General features: G+C 34.6%; 3 protein-coding genes across 3 annotated transcripts; 1 reads left to right on the forward strand and 2 right to left on the reverse strand.

Annotated features, from left to right (window-relative positions):
* Positions 1–2,836: 2,836 nt before the first annotated feature.
* On the reverse strand, positions 2,837–5,390 carry LOC117792194 (peroxisomal membrane protein 11C). The gene is made up of 4 exons (XM_034632226.1): positions 5,205–5,390; positions 3,606–3,970; positions 3,310–3,369; positions 2,837–3,248 (listed from the first exon to the last, which is right to left on the reverse strand). The coding sequence occupies exons 1-4, from the start codon at positions 5,271–5,273 to the stop codon at positions 3,032–3,034; spliced, it is 711 nt and encodes a 236-aa protein (XP_034488117.1). The 5' UTR covers positions 5,274–5,390; the 3' UTR covers positions 2,837–3,031.
* Positions 5,391–6,034: 644 nt separating this feature from the next.
* Positions 6,035–9,043, forward strand: LOC117792120 (TAF5-like RNA polymerase II p300/CBP-associated factor-associated factor 65 kDa subunit 5L). Its single transcript, XM_034632111.1, has 5 exons — positions 6,035–6,292; positions 6,363–7,627; positions 7,687–7,987; positions 8,395–8,741; positions 8,804–9,043. The coding sequence occupies exons 1-5, from the start codon at positions 6,146–6,148 to the stop codon at positions 8,946–8,948; spliced, it is 2,205 nt and encodes a 734-aa protein (XP_034488002.1). The 5' UTR covers positions 6,035–6,145; the 3' UTR covers positions 8,949–9,043.
* Positions 9,044–9,997: 954 nt separating this feature from the next.
* On the reverse strand, positions 9,998–15,314 carry LOC117792565 (transcription elongation factor B polypeptide 3). The gene is made up of 8 exons (XM_034632757.1): positions 14,931–15,314; positions 13,282–13,941; positions 12,438–12,860; positions 11,893–12,110; positions 11,732–11,826; positions 11,464–11,663; positions 10,937–11,228; positions 9,998–10,869 (listed from the first exon to the last, which is right to left on the reverse strand). The coding sequence occupies exons 1-8, from the start codon at positions 15,009–15,011 to the stop codon at positions 10,793–10,795; spliced, it is 2,046 nt and encodes a 681-aa protein (XP_034488648.1). The 5' UTR covers positions 15,012–15,314; the 3' UTR covers positions 9,998–10,792.
* Positions 15,315–15,489: the final 175 nt, after the last annotated feature.

Below are 15,489 nucleotides of genomic sequence, written 5' to 3' on the forward strand. Positions count from 1 at the left end.
AAACTGAAAACCATTTTAAATTAATCATATTTTTTACAGCAAATCAAAAAACAATTATTAAAAAAAAAAGAAAACAATTATAAAAACTATATTAAAGTGCTGCAACAGGCAGCATCATTTTATTATGACAAGTGTTTTAAAGTGAATAACAGCTAATGAAAGTAATACGACTAACACGTACACTTACCTAAGTTATCATTTGATTTTCTAAAGGACATTCACACTACCACTAGACCATACAACAGACATGCTTAACTTTTAAATAACTAAAATTTATATACTTTTACTAACTACATTAAATGCAAGTCAAATACTTTTAAATGAACATTTTACGGCCTTTTAGGGGAATCACCCAGGCCCAAAATTATTGGTACTTAACCTTAAAGACATACATACTTACACATATATTTTTACTTTAATGTTTTTAACGCTTTTACGAGCTAAACTTTTAAATAACGAAACTATTACAGAAATTTTAAACATTTTCCATAACGCTTTCCTTATTATTATTTGAGAGATCAATTTTTTAATGAAGACAAAAAATATTACGAAAAAAAACAGCAGACAAAAATGTTGATTACAAATCTGAAAAATGTAATGTATCAATGAATTGAATAAAACGAAATTTAATGGAACCAAAATCGAACGCTTCCCACGCAAAACCGATAATATAAAATTTTAGCAAAGTAAAAAAAAAAATTAATTAATATGCAACATACATATATAAACATTAAATATACATGTATTTTACAAAACTAAAAACACATGTTAATCATCTTTAATTTTTAAGCAATTTCATACACAAATAACTCAAAAATTCATATATAGAAAACATATTTTTAAAGTCAGCTAAGGTGAAAAGCAGAAAGTTATGTAATTATATAGAAAAACTACCAAATACCTACTCTTATAAACAATATCTATAAACTCGGCGATATCTTTGACATTTACCATGCATTAACTAAACTATGCTAACTACTTCTAGCTATATTTACGATGAGTATTTTTAGTGAGTATAATAATATAAATATACATATAGATGACATTGAGAAACACAAGCGACATGTGAGACACATTTTGGGGGAACATTAGCAAAAACCATTTGCAAATTGAATTTTAAACTAACAATATTTGCTCGGCAAAATGTTAAAATAAAAATAAATGAAATGCAATAAGAACGGTTTTTAAAAAGACTATTATACAGACATACTATTATTATACATATATGTTTACTACTTACACCATATACACAAAGAAACAAATGAATGAACAAACAGACAAGTAATGATTATAAATATTAAATTAATGATATTGATGATGAACATTACTAAGCTTTTAATGCAATAATCAAGTACCATATAAATATATATTTTAATAATGGAAAGGCGATGAATGAATTGATTTGAATAAGTACTCGAATGTCTGAGTACTCGAACCGATTGTAACTTATACAAGCTATTGCAAGTTCATATTGTTAAAGTATAGCAAGGTATTAGAATAATAATAATAATAGTACTTGGGGTATTTCAGCTTCATCATTGGCATTGGCTTAACAGATCTATGTCAAGGGAGAACTGTTCTCACCCTAATTCTAATTGATTTTCCCACCTTATATAGGAATATAAACAAAATTACTGCAGTGCCATTTTAAATAGCTTCCGATAAGTAAAAAAAAAAGAAAATATTAATATTATATACATATATACATAACATTTATATATATACATGCATACACAGACACTTACATACATAATAAAATACGTACATACCTAGTATATATACAAATACCTATTTATGTATTTAACAATTGTTATGAGCTAAAGTTCAAATTGCATTACAGTTATTATGAAAAACCAAAGCAAATGGAACAAAGTTGAACATATTTTGAGTGCAGAAATTTTTTGAATTTTTTGATGCTTTTTTCTACGGCATTTTCAAAAAATGCTTGAAAGCGCAACCCACAGGAGGTATACGTACATAAATGTATGTAAATACATACATACAAACATGTGTACTAGATTCTGTAATCAAAACAGACATAAATAAATAGTTAGGTATATTAAACAATTAACAAATCCCAATATCTATTAATATCAACTAACAAGATTTTTAATGATTGAAGAACAAAAAAAATAAGAAGAAAATTGCGCTTTAAAATTAATTGAAAAACAAACAGGCTAAAAATAAAACATATATGTAATAGATACTCATAATGAATTAAATTAATTTTATCTAAAATATTTATATATAAATAAATGTATGTAAATTTACCCCATACTTATTAAAGAGCTTAAAATGAAGACAGCAAATTAATAAAAAATAATTGTTAATTTGTGTTCAACAGCAACAACTATAACAAGCGATCAGGTGTGAAAATCAACAATATTAATAATTATTAACATACATATATATACACGAATCTCCCATTTTCCATGTAATATACCTAAAATTGTATACCAGAGGAATGCATAATGCCCTCACTACAGATTCACATTCTCTTTGGTTAAGTGTATAAGTTGAGAATCAAAAGCATACTTAATGTAAACAATAATAATGACTGCTAAACTGACAAATAGATCTTAACAGAAAAAATTAAAAAAAAAAGAACATAATAAATATATATACCCTCAAAGAGTCGACAATATATGAGCCTGTAAATGAAATACATAGTTAAACCTAAACATAATGCTGAATATGCAAACTAAAAGTGTATTGTATATCAACATAAACAAAAAAAGAAGAAAAATAGATAATAAAGGACACACAGACCAAAATACAAGTTCTTCAATTATTACAATTGCTGAGCATTATCTTATTATTATAAAAACACGTTCAATCTCCATAACTGTTGATGATTTACATATATTAATTTATATTGTGCTTACATATTTAACAACTATGATTTTGCAATTGTGCATGACAATGAAAACATTTTCAGCCCTACAAATGATCCCTATTAACTAACATACATTGAAAGAGCATTAGGACTAGTTAAAAATTCACACGTATATATTTGTTTTGGATATGCCAATTATTTGTTCAGTCTTCTCTTGGCAAAGATTTGATAAATGCCCAAGCAAGCAGACAGAGTGCCAATTGCTCCCACCTGGAAAGTCGACAATTTGCCACCCCAGAGATATCCTTTGGGTAAGGTGCTAACAGCGTGTACAAAATCTAACGAAATGCGAGCTACAGACATCAATTCCAGTCGATGTTTGGCCAGGGATTTGACATCAATACTAGTTGGACTAGAAAAAGAAGAGAGAGTTTATTTGTTAAGCTGGAGATTAAAGAGAAGTCTAGACTTACCTGCTTAGCTGATGACTTCGATTGAGTTTTTCCTGATTCAGCCAAAAGTTGCGCAGAGTGCTGCAATTAAAAAATAAATAGATTAAATGAGGAATTGGAAATACAAGTTATTTGACAATTTAATTTAAAAAATCACAATGAAGCAGAGGTTATGCAGTTTAATAAAGTCAATATTAATCATATATACATGTGTTTTTTTTTTTGGGATTTATAAAATAAAGATAGTTATCTGTAGACTCTCTGTTAAAGATTGATTTTTAAATTGAAATAAAATTAAGTCTAGATAGCCAACTTACCGCATTAGATTCAGGTAGACTGAGAGCACCCAGAATATGGAATTGACATTATCCCAGTTATCAGCATGCTTGACATCCACAATCTTATGCTCGGATAGCCAACAGATTTTCTCGATGGGATAATAGAGCAAGTCCACAATATTGGCAGTCACGCCCAGCATGGCCATAATGCGATCTGGCTCATCGTGTCCCAATCCATACTCCAGGGCATACTGTATCATGGGTATATCATCGATAAGACGCAGTGTGGCTCTAGCTCCAGATATTTTCGAGCTGGCTATGGCATATCTTTTGGCCAAGTCCGGATTCCGTTTGGCATGATAGCCAGCCACAAGCTTGGCACTATAGCACAGCGCTTTCATCACCTGTTAGCCAGATAAAAGTAAGTTAATCAACATTAGTAAATATGTAGTAAAAGAATATTTACTTGGCCCTATTTTTGTTTGCACTTTACTGCAATTTATGAAATTGCTTTCCAGTTACAAACAGATAAAAAATTATCAGCGATAAAAAGAATACTACGAATGCTACAAACATCTTGATGGCCTTTCTCCACTCAAGTGCTTTTGGTGTCGCCGGGGGAATTGTTTTTATGTGGCCAAGACAAGTCTGTGTTTACTTTGGCCATTATTAATATTTTAAGGTGTTTGCCTAAGTTTCTTTGCATTGCGAGCGGGCTATAAAGGAGGGTTAAATTAAATAGTATATGGTAATTAAAACAAAAACCAATCAATATTAACGATAACAATTGCATTTCGTTTGCTATGAATTTTTATGTTCGCCATAAACATTATTTCATATTTTGTTACATATGTATTCTTTATTGAGATTTTATTTTGGTAGAAGTTTATTTATTTACTGTTTTGTGGTTAATTATTTTTATGGGTTACAAAATACATTAATAAACATTTCTTCCATTGAATATAATTTGACTTTATATTTTAAATTTTATGATTTGTTATGAACTTATGATTTTATTTATTATTCTTTTTTTTCTATACATATTTTTAACTCACATACTTACATATTTTTAATTTTTGATAAACTAATGATTTAAGTTATTACCCATTTGTTATTTACTTATAATTGTTACATTATTTTATAAAACTTATTATTTAGATAACCACTTATTGTAATTATTACTAACGTTTCTTTCATTGTGTATGACTTTATTAACTTCTTGACGGGTTTAATGTTCTGCCGGCACTAATCTCTAGCATTATCTTAACCTTACGCTTGGTTAGAGTCTATTAAACAATAGCAGCAGATAGCATCAGTCTGATAAAGCTTTAAGCAATGCAGAATACTGATTGAAAGCGAATGGAAAAGAGAAAGAAAGGCAAGGTTCAATCAACAATAATGCCGCTTCGGTCTATGCTCAAGGTTCCGCAGATCGACAACAATAAAAACAACCGCCCGTATTCATGTTTAACCTGTTGTTGCTATACGATAAAACACCACACAAATTGCCACGCTGCATTTTAAAAATAACTACCTTATAAAACGTTCCGTAAATATTCATATTTAAAAAGTGCACTTAATTTTGGTAGTAAAAAAGGCTTTTAAGAAAAAACATTAATTGCTTATGCAGTTGCTTACCTTATCACGACCGCCATAGGAATCAATAATATCACAGAATTCGTTAACAAACTTTGTAGTGCTGCTCATTTTTTTTAAATTTTATTTTTATTATATTGGTCCGACGCAAAAACAATAAATAAAGTCCAAGAAAAGCTGCCGCGCGAACTGCTGCACGACAAAACAACAATAGTTGCTATCACTTATCGAACAGCTGTTGCATTGCTTATCGGAGAAATGCTCAACTATCGATTGCCGGCTATCGTATGCAACACTAGCAAACTGTGAAACTACTGCAAGACAGTGCTGGCAACTATAGGGAATCAAAAAATGGTTACATTTATTTGGGAGAAAGTCATAACACGCTAAATGTTTCTCTTAAAATAAGTTCTGTCTCATAAATATTAAATAATTTCCAATATGTTCTTAAAGTTTATCATAACAATGTGGAATTTTAAAATGTTAATGTTGTCATGATCATCATGATTTTTAAATAAACATGTCATTCTTTTAATATCCAGAAATCCCGCCCAGAAATCGATTTGGCGGACAACACTTTTACTGTGGGAGAAGCTAACAAATCAGTGATGCCAATTTTTGACCGTTAAAATAGTCAGATTTGAAATGAATGAATAAACAAGTTAGAAAAAAATTAAATATGCAAAAAAAAAGGCTAGGCAGAAATGCCCCCAAAACATAAGGAAAAATTTATGATTTTACTGCTCTTCTTTAATTAAAATCAATTTTAAGATTATAAAAAAGGCTAGATTGACAACAACAAAAACTGGTATCTCATATTGAACAGCTGTTGCTATCGATAAGCTTAGCGGCTATCGTATGCTGCACTAGCAAAAAAGGAGTTTGACGCTGCACAGCACTGCAAAGACACACAGAGCACGGATGCTACAGCGAATTGAAGGAAAGGATTAGGATTCGGTGAAGGACGCACCACGAACAGAAATATGAGTTTGCCGAATGCAAACAACAATAATCATGCATCATCGCTCATAAATAGCAACAACAACAACAAATCTGTTATAAGGAAAAGCTCGAAAAGCGATTTAATGCGCGCTGCAGTTGGTTTGTTGCTAAAGCAAAAGAATTATGTGGTAAGTGCAACAAAGCAAAAACAAAATGTACAAACATTCAATTCAATTCATATTTCTAAACAATTTGCAGGGCAGCGAAAAGATTCGAAAATCCGATTTTCTGTTGCAGCAAAACAAAAATCAATTTGCCGTGAACAAAATGCTGGACACGGATCTGCATGGCGGCAACAGTTTCACCTATTCAAATGTCCAGGTGATTACCAATAATCAGCACATGGTGGACCAGCAGTTTGGACGCTTCTCTCAATTTGTGGAGGCGCAGCCGGAGCAATTGCGTGTGGAAATGAAACGTTTCTATGCGCCAATGTTGTGTCATTTGTACCTGGAGCTGCTCAAGGCGCGTGAGTCCAAGGGCGCTGTGGAGTTGCTCAAGAAGTACGCGCATTTGGTGGCACCCGTGGATCTCTATGATGCGCCGCTGCCCACCAAAATCAACGGCTGCTCGGTGACGAGTGAGTCACAATTGTCGACTGTCTCCGAGTGTCACATTCGCTTCGCTAGCGAGGCACAAAATACCGGCGATACGGAGTTGGATTACTTTATGAAACTGGTACAGATACTGTCCGGCTGCACAAAGCTGGAGACAGCAGAGTCGGATGCAACTGTGGCGCACTTTCGCGCCTCCAAATACGAGCTGCATACAACGGCTCAAGTGGTGGACAGAATTGGCGCCTATTTACAGAGACGTGGTCATGTGCTCATCTTGAATCTGCTCTACACATGGATACACATACACATTGTGGACAATGATCAGCGCCTGTTTACGGAGGATCAGCTGCTGGGCATCAGCGAGGAAATGGAACCCATTGAAGGCTATGAAGCGGATGAAAGTATTACAAGTCACAAGTCTGCTGTGAAGAATCCCAAAAAACGTGCCGCTGAAGAGGTCATTTTTAAGCTGGAGACGGATATTAAAACGGAAACGGATTCCTCGTTAGCTGCAGATAAAACCAAACTGAATATTGATGCCTGCCTGAAAACACTTAAAACCAGCACAGAGCAAATACTTAAATCCCAAGTGGAAATGACATGTTTCTACAGGATTAGCGAAAGATCACGTGGACTCACCTCGGCTGATGTGGATGCCAATGAGTGTCACATGCTGGCGGGCTTTGATAACTCATCTGTGCAACTGTGGCAACTCAATCAGCATAGATGCAAAGGCAAGAGCTTATACAGACGTGCTCCACACTCGCAATGCAACTGGGAGATCAATAATTGCCAGCCGGAGGAGCAAGAGGAACTGGACAGCGATGAGGAATCCTTCAAATGCAGCACAGAGCAGCAAAGGGAGCGACAGAAAGCACTGCGTAACAAATATGCAGACAACTCCTTGTATGTAACTTCCTTATAATTATTATTAATACGATTATAACCGTAATTAATCATTGCAGCAATGAGTACGGCGGATTGCAGTTGCGTGGTCACACCCGTGGAGTCACCAGTGTCCGTTTCTCGGCCCACTATCCGCTCTTGTACAGCGTGTCCAAGGATTGCACAATGCGCTGCTGGCGAGCACATAATCTGCAATGTGCTTCCATTTATCGCAGTCACAATTATCCCATTTGGTGTCTGGATGAGAGTCCTGTGGGACAGTATGTTGTCACTGGCTCCAAGGATTTAAGCGCACGTTTGTGGTCCTTGGAGCGCGAACATGCGCTCATCATTTATGCAGGCCATACACAAGACGTTGAGGTAAATTGCATCAAAAAACTCTATAAAAAATCTCAATATATAAAAATTGGGGATGCACATGAAAATCACAAAATTAGCAAACTTTTTATTAACAAGAATAAAAAATGAGAATTTGGCAGAAAACTTGTAATTAGTAAATTAAAATCAGGTTATTTAAATTACGAAATTAAATTTGAGTAAATAAAATTGCGAACAAAAAGGCAAAAAGTACTTAGTAGCTGGAAAATAAAAAAAAAGAAACCAAAAATAAATTATAATAATAGATAGTTAGAGAATAATTTAAGAAAGCTATAATTGGAATAACTTGTTCTTCCTTTTTTTCTCCTTTTAATTTTCTGAATTGTATTCCTACTTTTTTTTCTTTCTTTTTGAATATTTGAATAACAAGATTGTATTGTATTTTTCAGTGCGTCGCATTTCATCCCAATGGCAATTACCTGGCCACCGGCTCGGCGGATCACTCGGTGCGTTTGTGGTGTGCCACGAGTGGAAAACTGATGCGGGTCTTTGCGGATTGCCGACAGGCAGTCACTAGTCTGGCCTTCAGTGGAGATGGCAAGATGCTGGCCGTTGCCGGAGATGAGTCTAAAGTAAGGATATTTGATCTGGCTGCTGGCGCACAGCTGAGTGAGCTCAAGGATCATCCGAGCAGCGTTACTTCATTGGCTTGGGGAGCACACAATCAACAGTTGGCCACGACCTGCAGCGATGGCAGTCTAAGACTCTGGGACATTAAAAAGCTAACTCCCATGAGGTGAGTTAAACTTAAGTTGTCTTACGTAGAATTGTTAATTCATTGATATTTTGATTCCACAGCGAGAGCAGCAATTACTCATCATCGTCATCTTCATCATCATCATCGGCTACAACGAATCGTCTCTTAACTCTAAATAGTTCCTGTCAGCGTCTGGTCAATGTATTCTATGGACGCAGTAAAACGCTCTATTGCATAGGCACTTGAAGTGAACCGGAAGTCGTCGTAAATTGTTTTTAAAAATAAAATAATTTATTTGTAATAAATCTGTATAATAAGTATTACTGTTACTATCAAGTAGAACAACGTGTTTTCTTTCTTTTCGGTCAACATTTCTAAAATAGCTCGGACCGCAATTACGAGCTATAAATTAAAAAAAAAAGGAATAAATTGTTTTGAATAAATGTATAAAATTTCATATATACTCATATTGGATGGGGTAAAATTTATTTTCGACACACTTGCAAAAACTGGAAATGATAAGATGAATACCATATTCCCAAGGTCAATAATCTTCAAATATATTTCAATCCGAATCTCATGCAAAGATCTAGAAGAAATACTTTCGGGTCTACCACTACTGGAACGACTTGATACTATCGATAGGCGTTTACTTAATTCTGAAATTGAATTGTGGCGAACTATCGTCCGATGTTCATCTCTTAAGATTTTCAACATTTATTTAGCGCATATAGAAGTTTTCTTCTTTTCTTCAAACCGGCGTCATATGGAAATAGTTTTGAATAAGCGACGTACTCCCCTAACACTTAATATGCAGTTTTCTTCTTTCGAAATCGAGCAACTGGTTCGTACACATTTTAGCCATCCAAATTTAAAGATCACCTTTGAGCCCGAATATGGCGCTAAATTATATTTTAAATTTACAGAATTTAATTTGTATCCTTCTCAATGTCAACTACTTAACAAATGAATTTTAAATATATTATTATGAATATAAGGAGTTCAAAGAATCATAACAGTTAAAAGAAAGTACAAATTTTTATCATCAATTTTGTATTTGATATATTAACGCTAACACCTATTTAAGATCTCAATAAAAAAATATAACATCAATTAATTTTATTTGTTATTTAGAAATCATAGTATCGGTTCAATGGATATTTATTTATTTACCATTTTTATATTTATAATTGAAAATAAAAGAAATATGATTTTCAAATAAAAACTTAAATTTGTATACAATTTTATATTTTTGTATTTAGATCAAAAATAAGAATTATTTAATAATTTATTGATTAAAAACCAACAAATAAGTTTTATTTTGAAAAATATAATTATTACGCTCCTTGCAAAATAGGATAGGATCATCGAATATACTAAATCGTGATGTATATAGCTTATATACATACATGATCTACATCATCATAAATATATATCTGATGATTCAGCTTATGATAGATAAATTGAATAAAGAGCAGTCATGTGTCTAAAAGTGAATTCAATAATTATGAACTCTTATTACCGCTGCAAATTTTAACTATATATTGTATATGTATATTTATGTATCTGTATCTGTATATGTACAATCAAATGTACTTACAATGATTTTGGACACTCGCACAGCCCATTGGAACAAAACATAATCAAACTTAAATTAATGCAATTTGTGAACCTATAGTACAATTAGTTTACATACAATTTTCAGACCAGGCAGGAATTTTTGTTGATACAGAAATTTGATAGATATAAATGAGCAGTGTTTTTTCTTCTTGGTTGATTGATAAATGTTTTAACAAGATGCTAAACTATTCGACTTTCAAACTTACGAGCTACATGTATAAATATGGGCGCAGAACATGAATAAATTAATTGTGTATGTCGTACAAATAAGTGATTTAGTCATAGGCAACTCTATTGACACGCTATTTAACTAATTATTTGTTTCACATAATTATTATTTTTTTTGCATTGTGGAACTTGAAAAATCTCGTTTTCAATGGTCCTGAGACCAGATCAACATATTTCGGATGTTATATAAATAACAAATGAGTATACAATTAGAATCCGATTTAAGTGTAATTGACTTTAAACTAGCGCCTGTGACGTCCACGTATTTGTTGCAATGCCTTTAACATAAGTGGAGCCTTCCTGTTGCGCATCGGGGCAGCTGTGTGTTGGAAACAAAACATAAACATTAACAACTATGCCACTTAACAGTCGATGGATAAACTCACAAACTTGTGCAGCATCACGGGCAGAGTTAAGCACACGGAGTCGAGCGTCTCCCACCTTGGCCGCATTGGGCGTCACACTGGACAGAGCTGCAACTCGTGCTGCTGGCGTGGCAATCATTTTCCCTTTGGTGCCATATTGTTCCTGCTTCTTTTGCACATTGCGTGGTGGCTTCACCATTGTGTCAACAAACGCCAATTGAGTTTTACGCACAGGAGCCTCACTGATTTTCTGCGATGCTTTAATACTCTCGGCGAGTACGCTCAGTCTGCGTGCCTTTTCCTCCTCGCAACGCTGTGAAAGTGAAGAACAGCGAAGTTAATGATTTTGATTTTTAAAATTAAAAATTTTCAATATTAATTTGATCTACTTGAATGAATCTATAAGTTGAATAATAATTTAAATATTAAATATAATTTATATTAAAATTAATTTATGGATAATAAAATTTAGTCTTTTTGCAGGACAGCCTAACCTTTAGGATTTTCTCATTTATCTAAAACAATTTTCTCGGTTTCAGCTACGTTACCAAAAACATTTCTCGCCACGTTTCCATTTCCTCCCTGTGCTGACTGCGACAATGCCGATGCACATGTTGCTGCCAAAGCACATCGCTGTCCTCCATCAAATACGGATTGTACTCTTCAAAATTTAATAGCTGATGGGGCGTGGCACGTTCCAGCACAGGACGCAGCACCTCAAAGGGCACACCTCCAGTGTATTCCAGAGCTAAACGACAACAAAATTATTAAATTCGAATATTATTTTATACAATTTATCACTCATTTCTTAGCTACCGTCAATATTCTTTTGCAGCACACGTATACACAGATCAAAGAGCGACGGAACTTGAAGAATTTGTCCAGTTCTTACGCCTGAGTAGATTTTGGTGCTGCAACAACAAATGAGATTGTAAACGGGGATTCACACTATACTAATGATCAGGTCAAGAGCCTACCGCATTGTCTTGGATGAAATGCCAGCTGCCAATGCCTCAGATTCATTGATCCGCGGTGCTCTGGAGGCGCTGCTGCTGAGACCATGATTGAAGACGACATCCATGACCGTTTGATTTAGTGGCATGGGTTTGTAGTTGTTGGATATTGTTGGCAGTTCAAGGGCTATGCTGGGATCCAGCGGTTCCAACTTGGCCGAAGATGCCAGCAGCTCGGGTTTCTAAAATGATATATAAACATAATGATAAAATTAGAAATTCAGATATGTTTTCCGCTAACTTATGCGAATTCCGAATATTTTTCTAACAAATACCAAGAATAAAACCTAATAAAGTCAAAAAAGAATGCAAAAATTTAAAATGCAAATTTTAATTGATTTTTCTTGTGCGAATCTTTGTCAATAGTAAATTTTCTAGTTATTTTTTCTTTTATATAGTATTTCTTAATATTATAAAATATTAAAAAACACATTTTAAATTGCAAGACATTTAGTGTAATTAATTTCTCAACATTTTAATAGGGAATCTTGTTTTTCTGCTGTTTTTACCCTTGTGCTTGTGATCCTGCTGCTGCTAGAAGTTGTTGCTGTCGTTGCAATTCGTTTGGCTGCACTTGGAGCAGCTGCAGATCCTGTGCTGACTGTTGAATTTGTTAGTGCTGTTGTTGATGTTGGTTTGTTGGGTGACTTGAGCTTTAGTGAATTCTTCTTGCCACTTATTGGGATGTTGAGCATGCCGAGAACATCATCGAAATTCGCACCCATACTGGAATCAAAGCCATCAGCCGTCTCCTTCTGCTCAACTGCATCCGATTTGGGTTTGCTTTTTGGTTTTTTTGACTGAGGGGAATCATCATCTAGTCGATGTGGACTGCGTGTTCGCTTCGAGGATGACGATGACGTTGAGGAAGATTTGTGTTTATCGCTTTTCTCTTTGGCCAGCTTTGGTTCGTTGCTGTGATGTTGTTTGTCCTGTAAAATGAACACAAATGTTATTAAGGCACACAATAACGCTTTTCATTTTCTTGTAAAAAATCATGTTAAATCAAACAAAAATTTTGACTTGTAAAGTTACTAAGTCCACATCCTGACCAACTTCATATTGACATAACTTTAACAAAACTCAACCGATTTTTACACGGAATGTCATTTTGATCATGATTTGGCCTCTTAATTCATTCTGCATTCAAAGTTAATTTATTTTGTAAAAAAAATTATTTTCCTCCAAATCTTGGATTCGGTGCTAAGGGTCCCCCCTTTGAAATTTTAAAACTCGGGTTTTCACTTTTAATAAACTCCTTCTATCGTAATTAGTATAAAACAACACTTTAAATTTGATTTTGAGACCTTTCAGAAACCTAGAAAATAAATAATATGATATGATGGTATATACCTCCTTGATCTTGTCATGCTTGGATTTGCTGTGATCGCTTTTATGGCTGCTGCTGCTGTGATGCTTCTGCTTGTTGTTGTTGTTGCTGCTGTCGCTGCTGTGGTTGCTCTTATGATTGCTGTGATTGCTGCTGGACTTGGCAGGAGTTGAGCTGAGTGATTCCTTGGACTTTCTATGCTCACTGCCGTTGCTGCTGCTCTTCTGCTCCTTGCGGTGTTCCTTGCTCCTGGAAATTGTCTTATCATCGCTGCTGCTCTTGTGCCTCTTATCACTGTCGGATCTGCTGCTTTTGGAGTGACTTTTGCTGCTGCTGCTACTGGATTTACTTTTATGATCGCTGCTTTTGGGACGTCGTGATTCATGCTTGGACTTGTCCTCGCCGCCAGAGGAATTGCTTCCCTTGTTCTCCTGATCCTGTTCCTCATCACTGGAGCGTCGACCATTCGATCGATTTGAATCTTCCTCAGTGTGATTACCTTGTCCCGCCGGCTCCTCCTCGGCAGCGACCATTGCCTTCCATTTAGTGACTAGAGTTTTGGCAGCAACGCCAACTTCTCCATTTATCTTCCGCAGTGCATTCACCGTCTTCCCGATTCCAGTTTCCTGCAGATGCTCGAATGTAATTGGCAGATTAAACAGCTTTGTGATGCAGTGCAGCAGCTGTGTGGGGAGTAGACAGGCAAACAGTGGGATTAGGATTAAGCAGCTTATATATGATTATAAAGGATTATTCACTTGACAAGATCAGATACTTTCATTGTTTACTCAATTCTTTCTACTCTTCTAGGCTTTTTTAAAAATGTTTATGTCTTATGTGAAAAAAAGATTTATAGAAACTCGACTGTTAACTACCCAGTACTCGTAACTTCACAAACCTTCGATTTAATAAGTTTAACAAATTAAGAAACATTTATAAAGAAAAAAACAACTACTGAACTTTTTTTTTAATTTTTATTATTTATTTTATATTTATTTTTAATTTGTTTTAAGAACCATAAGAAACTATTTAAATAAAAAATAAACAAGTATTTTTTTTTTTTTCAAAATATATTATGAGCATTTTTTGATTTTTGAAAAAAATTTCTCTACGAACTGTATGTGTATGGAAATACTTGTTAGGGCATGGATCTGGACCTACAAAGATCTGTCTACAGGATCTCTCATAGGCGAGCACACTCGACTGCAACGTTCTTTGGTACTATATGAATAAACATATGATTAACTATGTATGTACATACACTGATGGAAAAAATGTTGTAAAATCAAGATTTTGGTCTCAAAACTAAGAGTTTTGGTCTAAATAATGCGTCGAAAACATAAAATTCTTGAGATAAGAAAACGCATCTTGGTTTTAAGAACATTTCAAATAAGACCAAGTTCTGAAAAGACATTTTCAGTGTATGTTATATATATTTGTATGTATGTAGTGATGTATGTACATTGTTTGTTTGTTAATTTCCAAAGCATAAACTTTATATAAAATATGCAAACTCGCTAAGGGGAATTACACAAGTGGCAGCAAAAGCGTTAACTGCGAGCGAAAGAGAGAGAGAGAGAGAGAGAAAGAGGCAGAGAAAGAGAGCGCTGATTGCATAGAAAACTGTGGATGGGAGAATGGCAGTGGGAATGGGAATAGGGTAAAAACTTACGCGTGTCTCATCCTCGGGATGGCGTTCAATGCTGCGTTGATAATGGCGCACAACATCGGCCAGATTGCTAGTGGACGTCATCACGTCTGGGCCAAGAGCAATAATCTGTTAACACTTGCAACTATTTCGAGTTTTTGGGCAATAAAAATGGCACGCAGGCAGGCAGCTTCACTTTATCAGCTTTTCCAGTACAACAAAACACAAGAAACACACACACACAGGAACACTCACACACACACGCGCACAACGATTATGTCTCCTGTAGAGGAGCACAGTTATTTAAGTTACTATGTTAGGCACATAGTTGTAAGCATATATAAAATTGATATATATTTAATAATTATTTCACTTAGCTGTGTGACTTTTCACTTTGAATGCCTCGTTTGCCAACACTGCAAAACAGCTGTAGGAGTCTTTTCCACATGAAGTTGGCTGCGCACGCAAATTGGAGCAGTGTTAAGTTAGCTGCGCGTCAAGCGCGCACAGCTGCTTTTGACATTTGCTTTTGCATATCGATATATGCATACAATCGATAGCACACGAACAACACTAGATGTCT

This window comes from Drosophila innubila (genome assembly GCF_004354385.1).
Source record: "Drosophila innubila isolate TH190305 chromosome 3R unlocalized genomic scaffold, UK_Dinn_1.0 2_E_3R, whole genome shotgun sequence".
NCBI classification, from domain to species: domain Eukaryota; kingdom Metazoa; phylum Arthropoda; class Insecta; order Diptera; family Drosophilidae; genus Drosophila; species Drosophila innubila.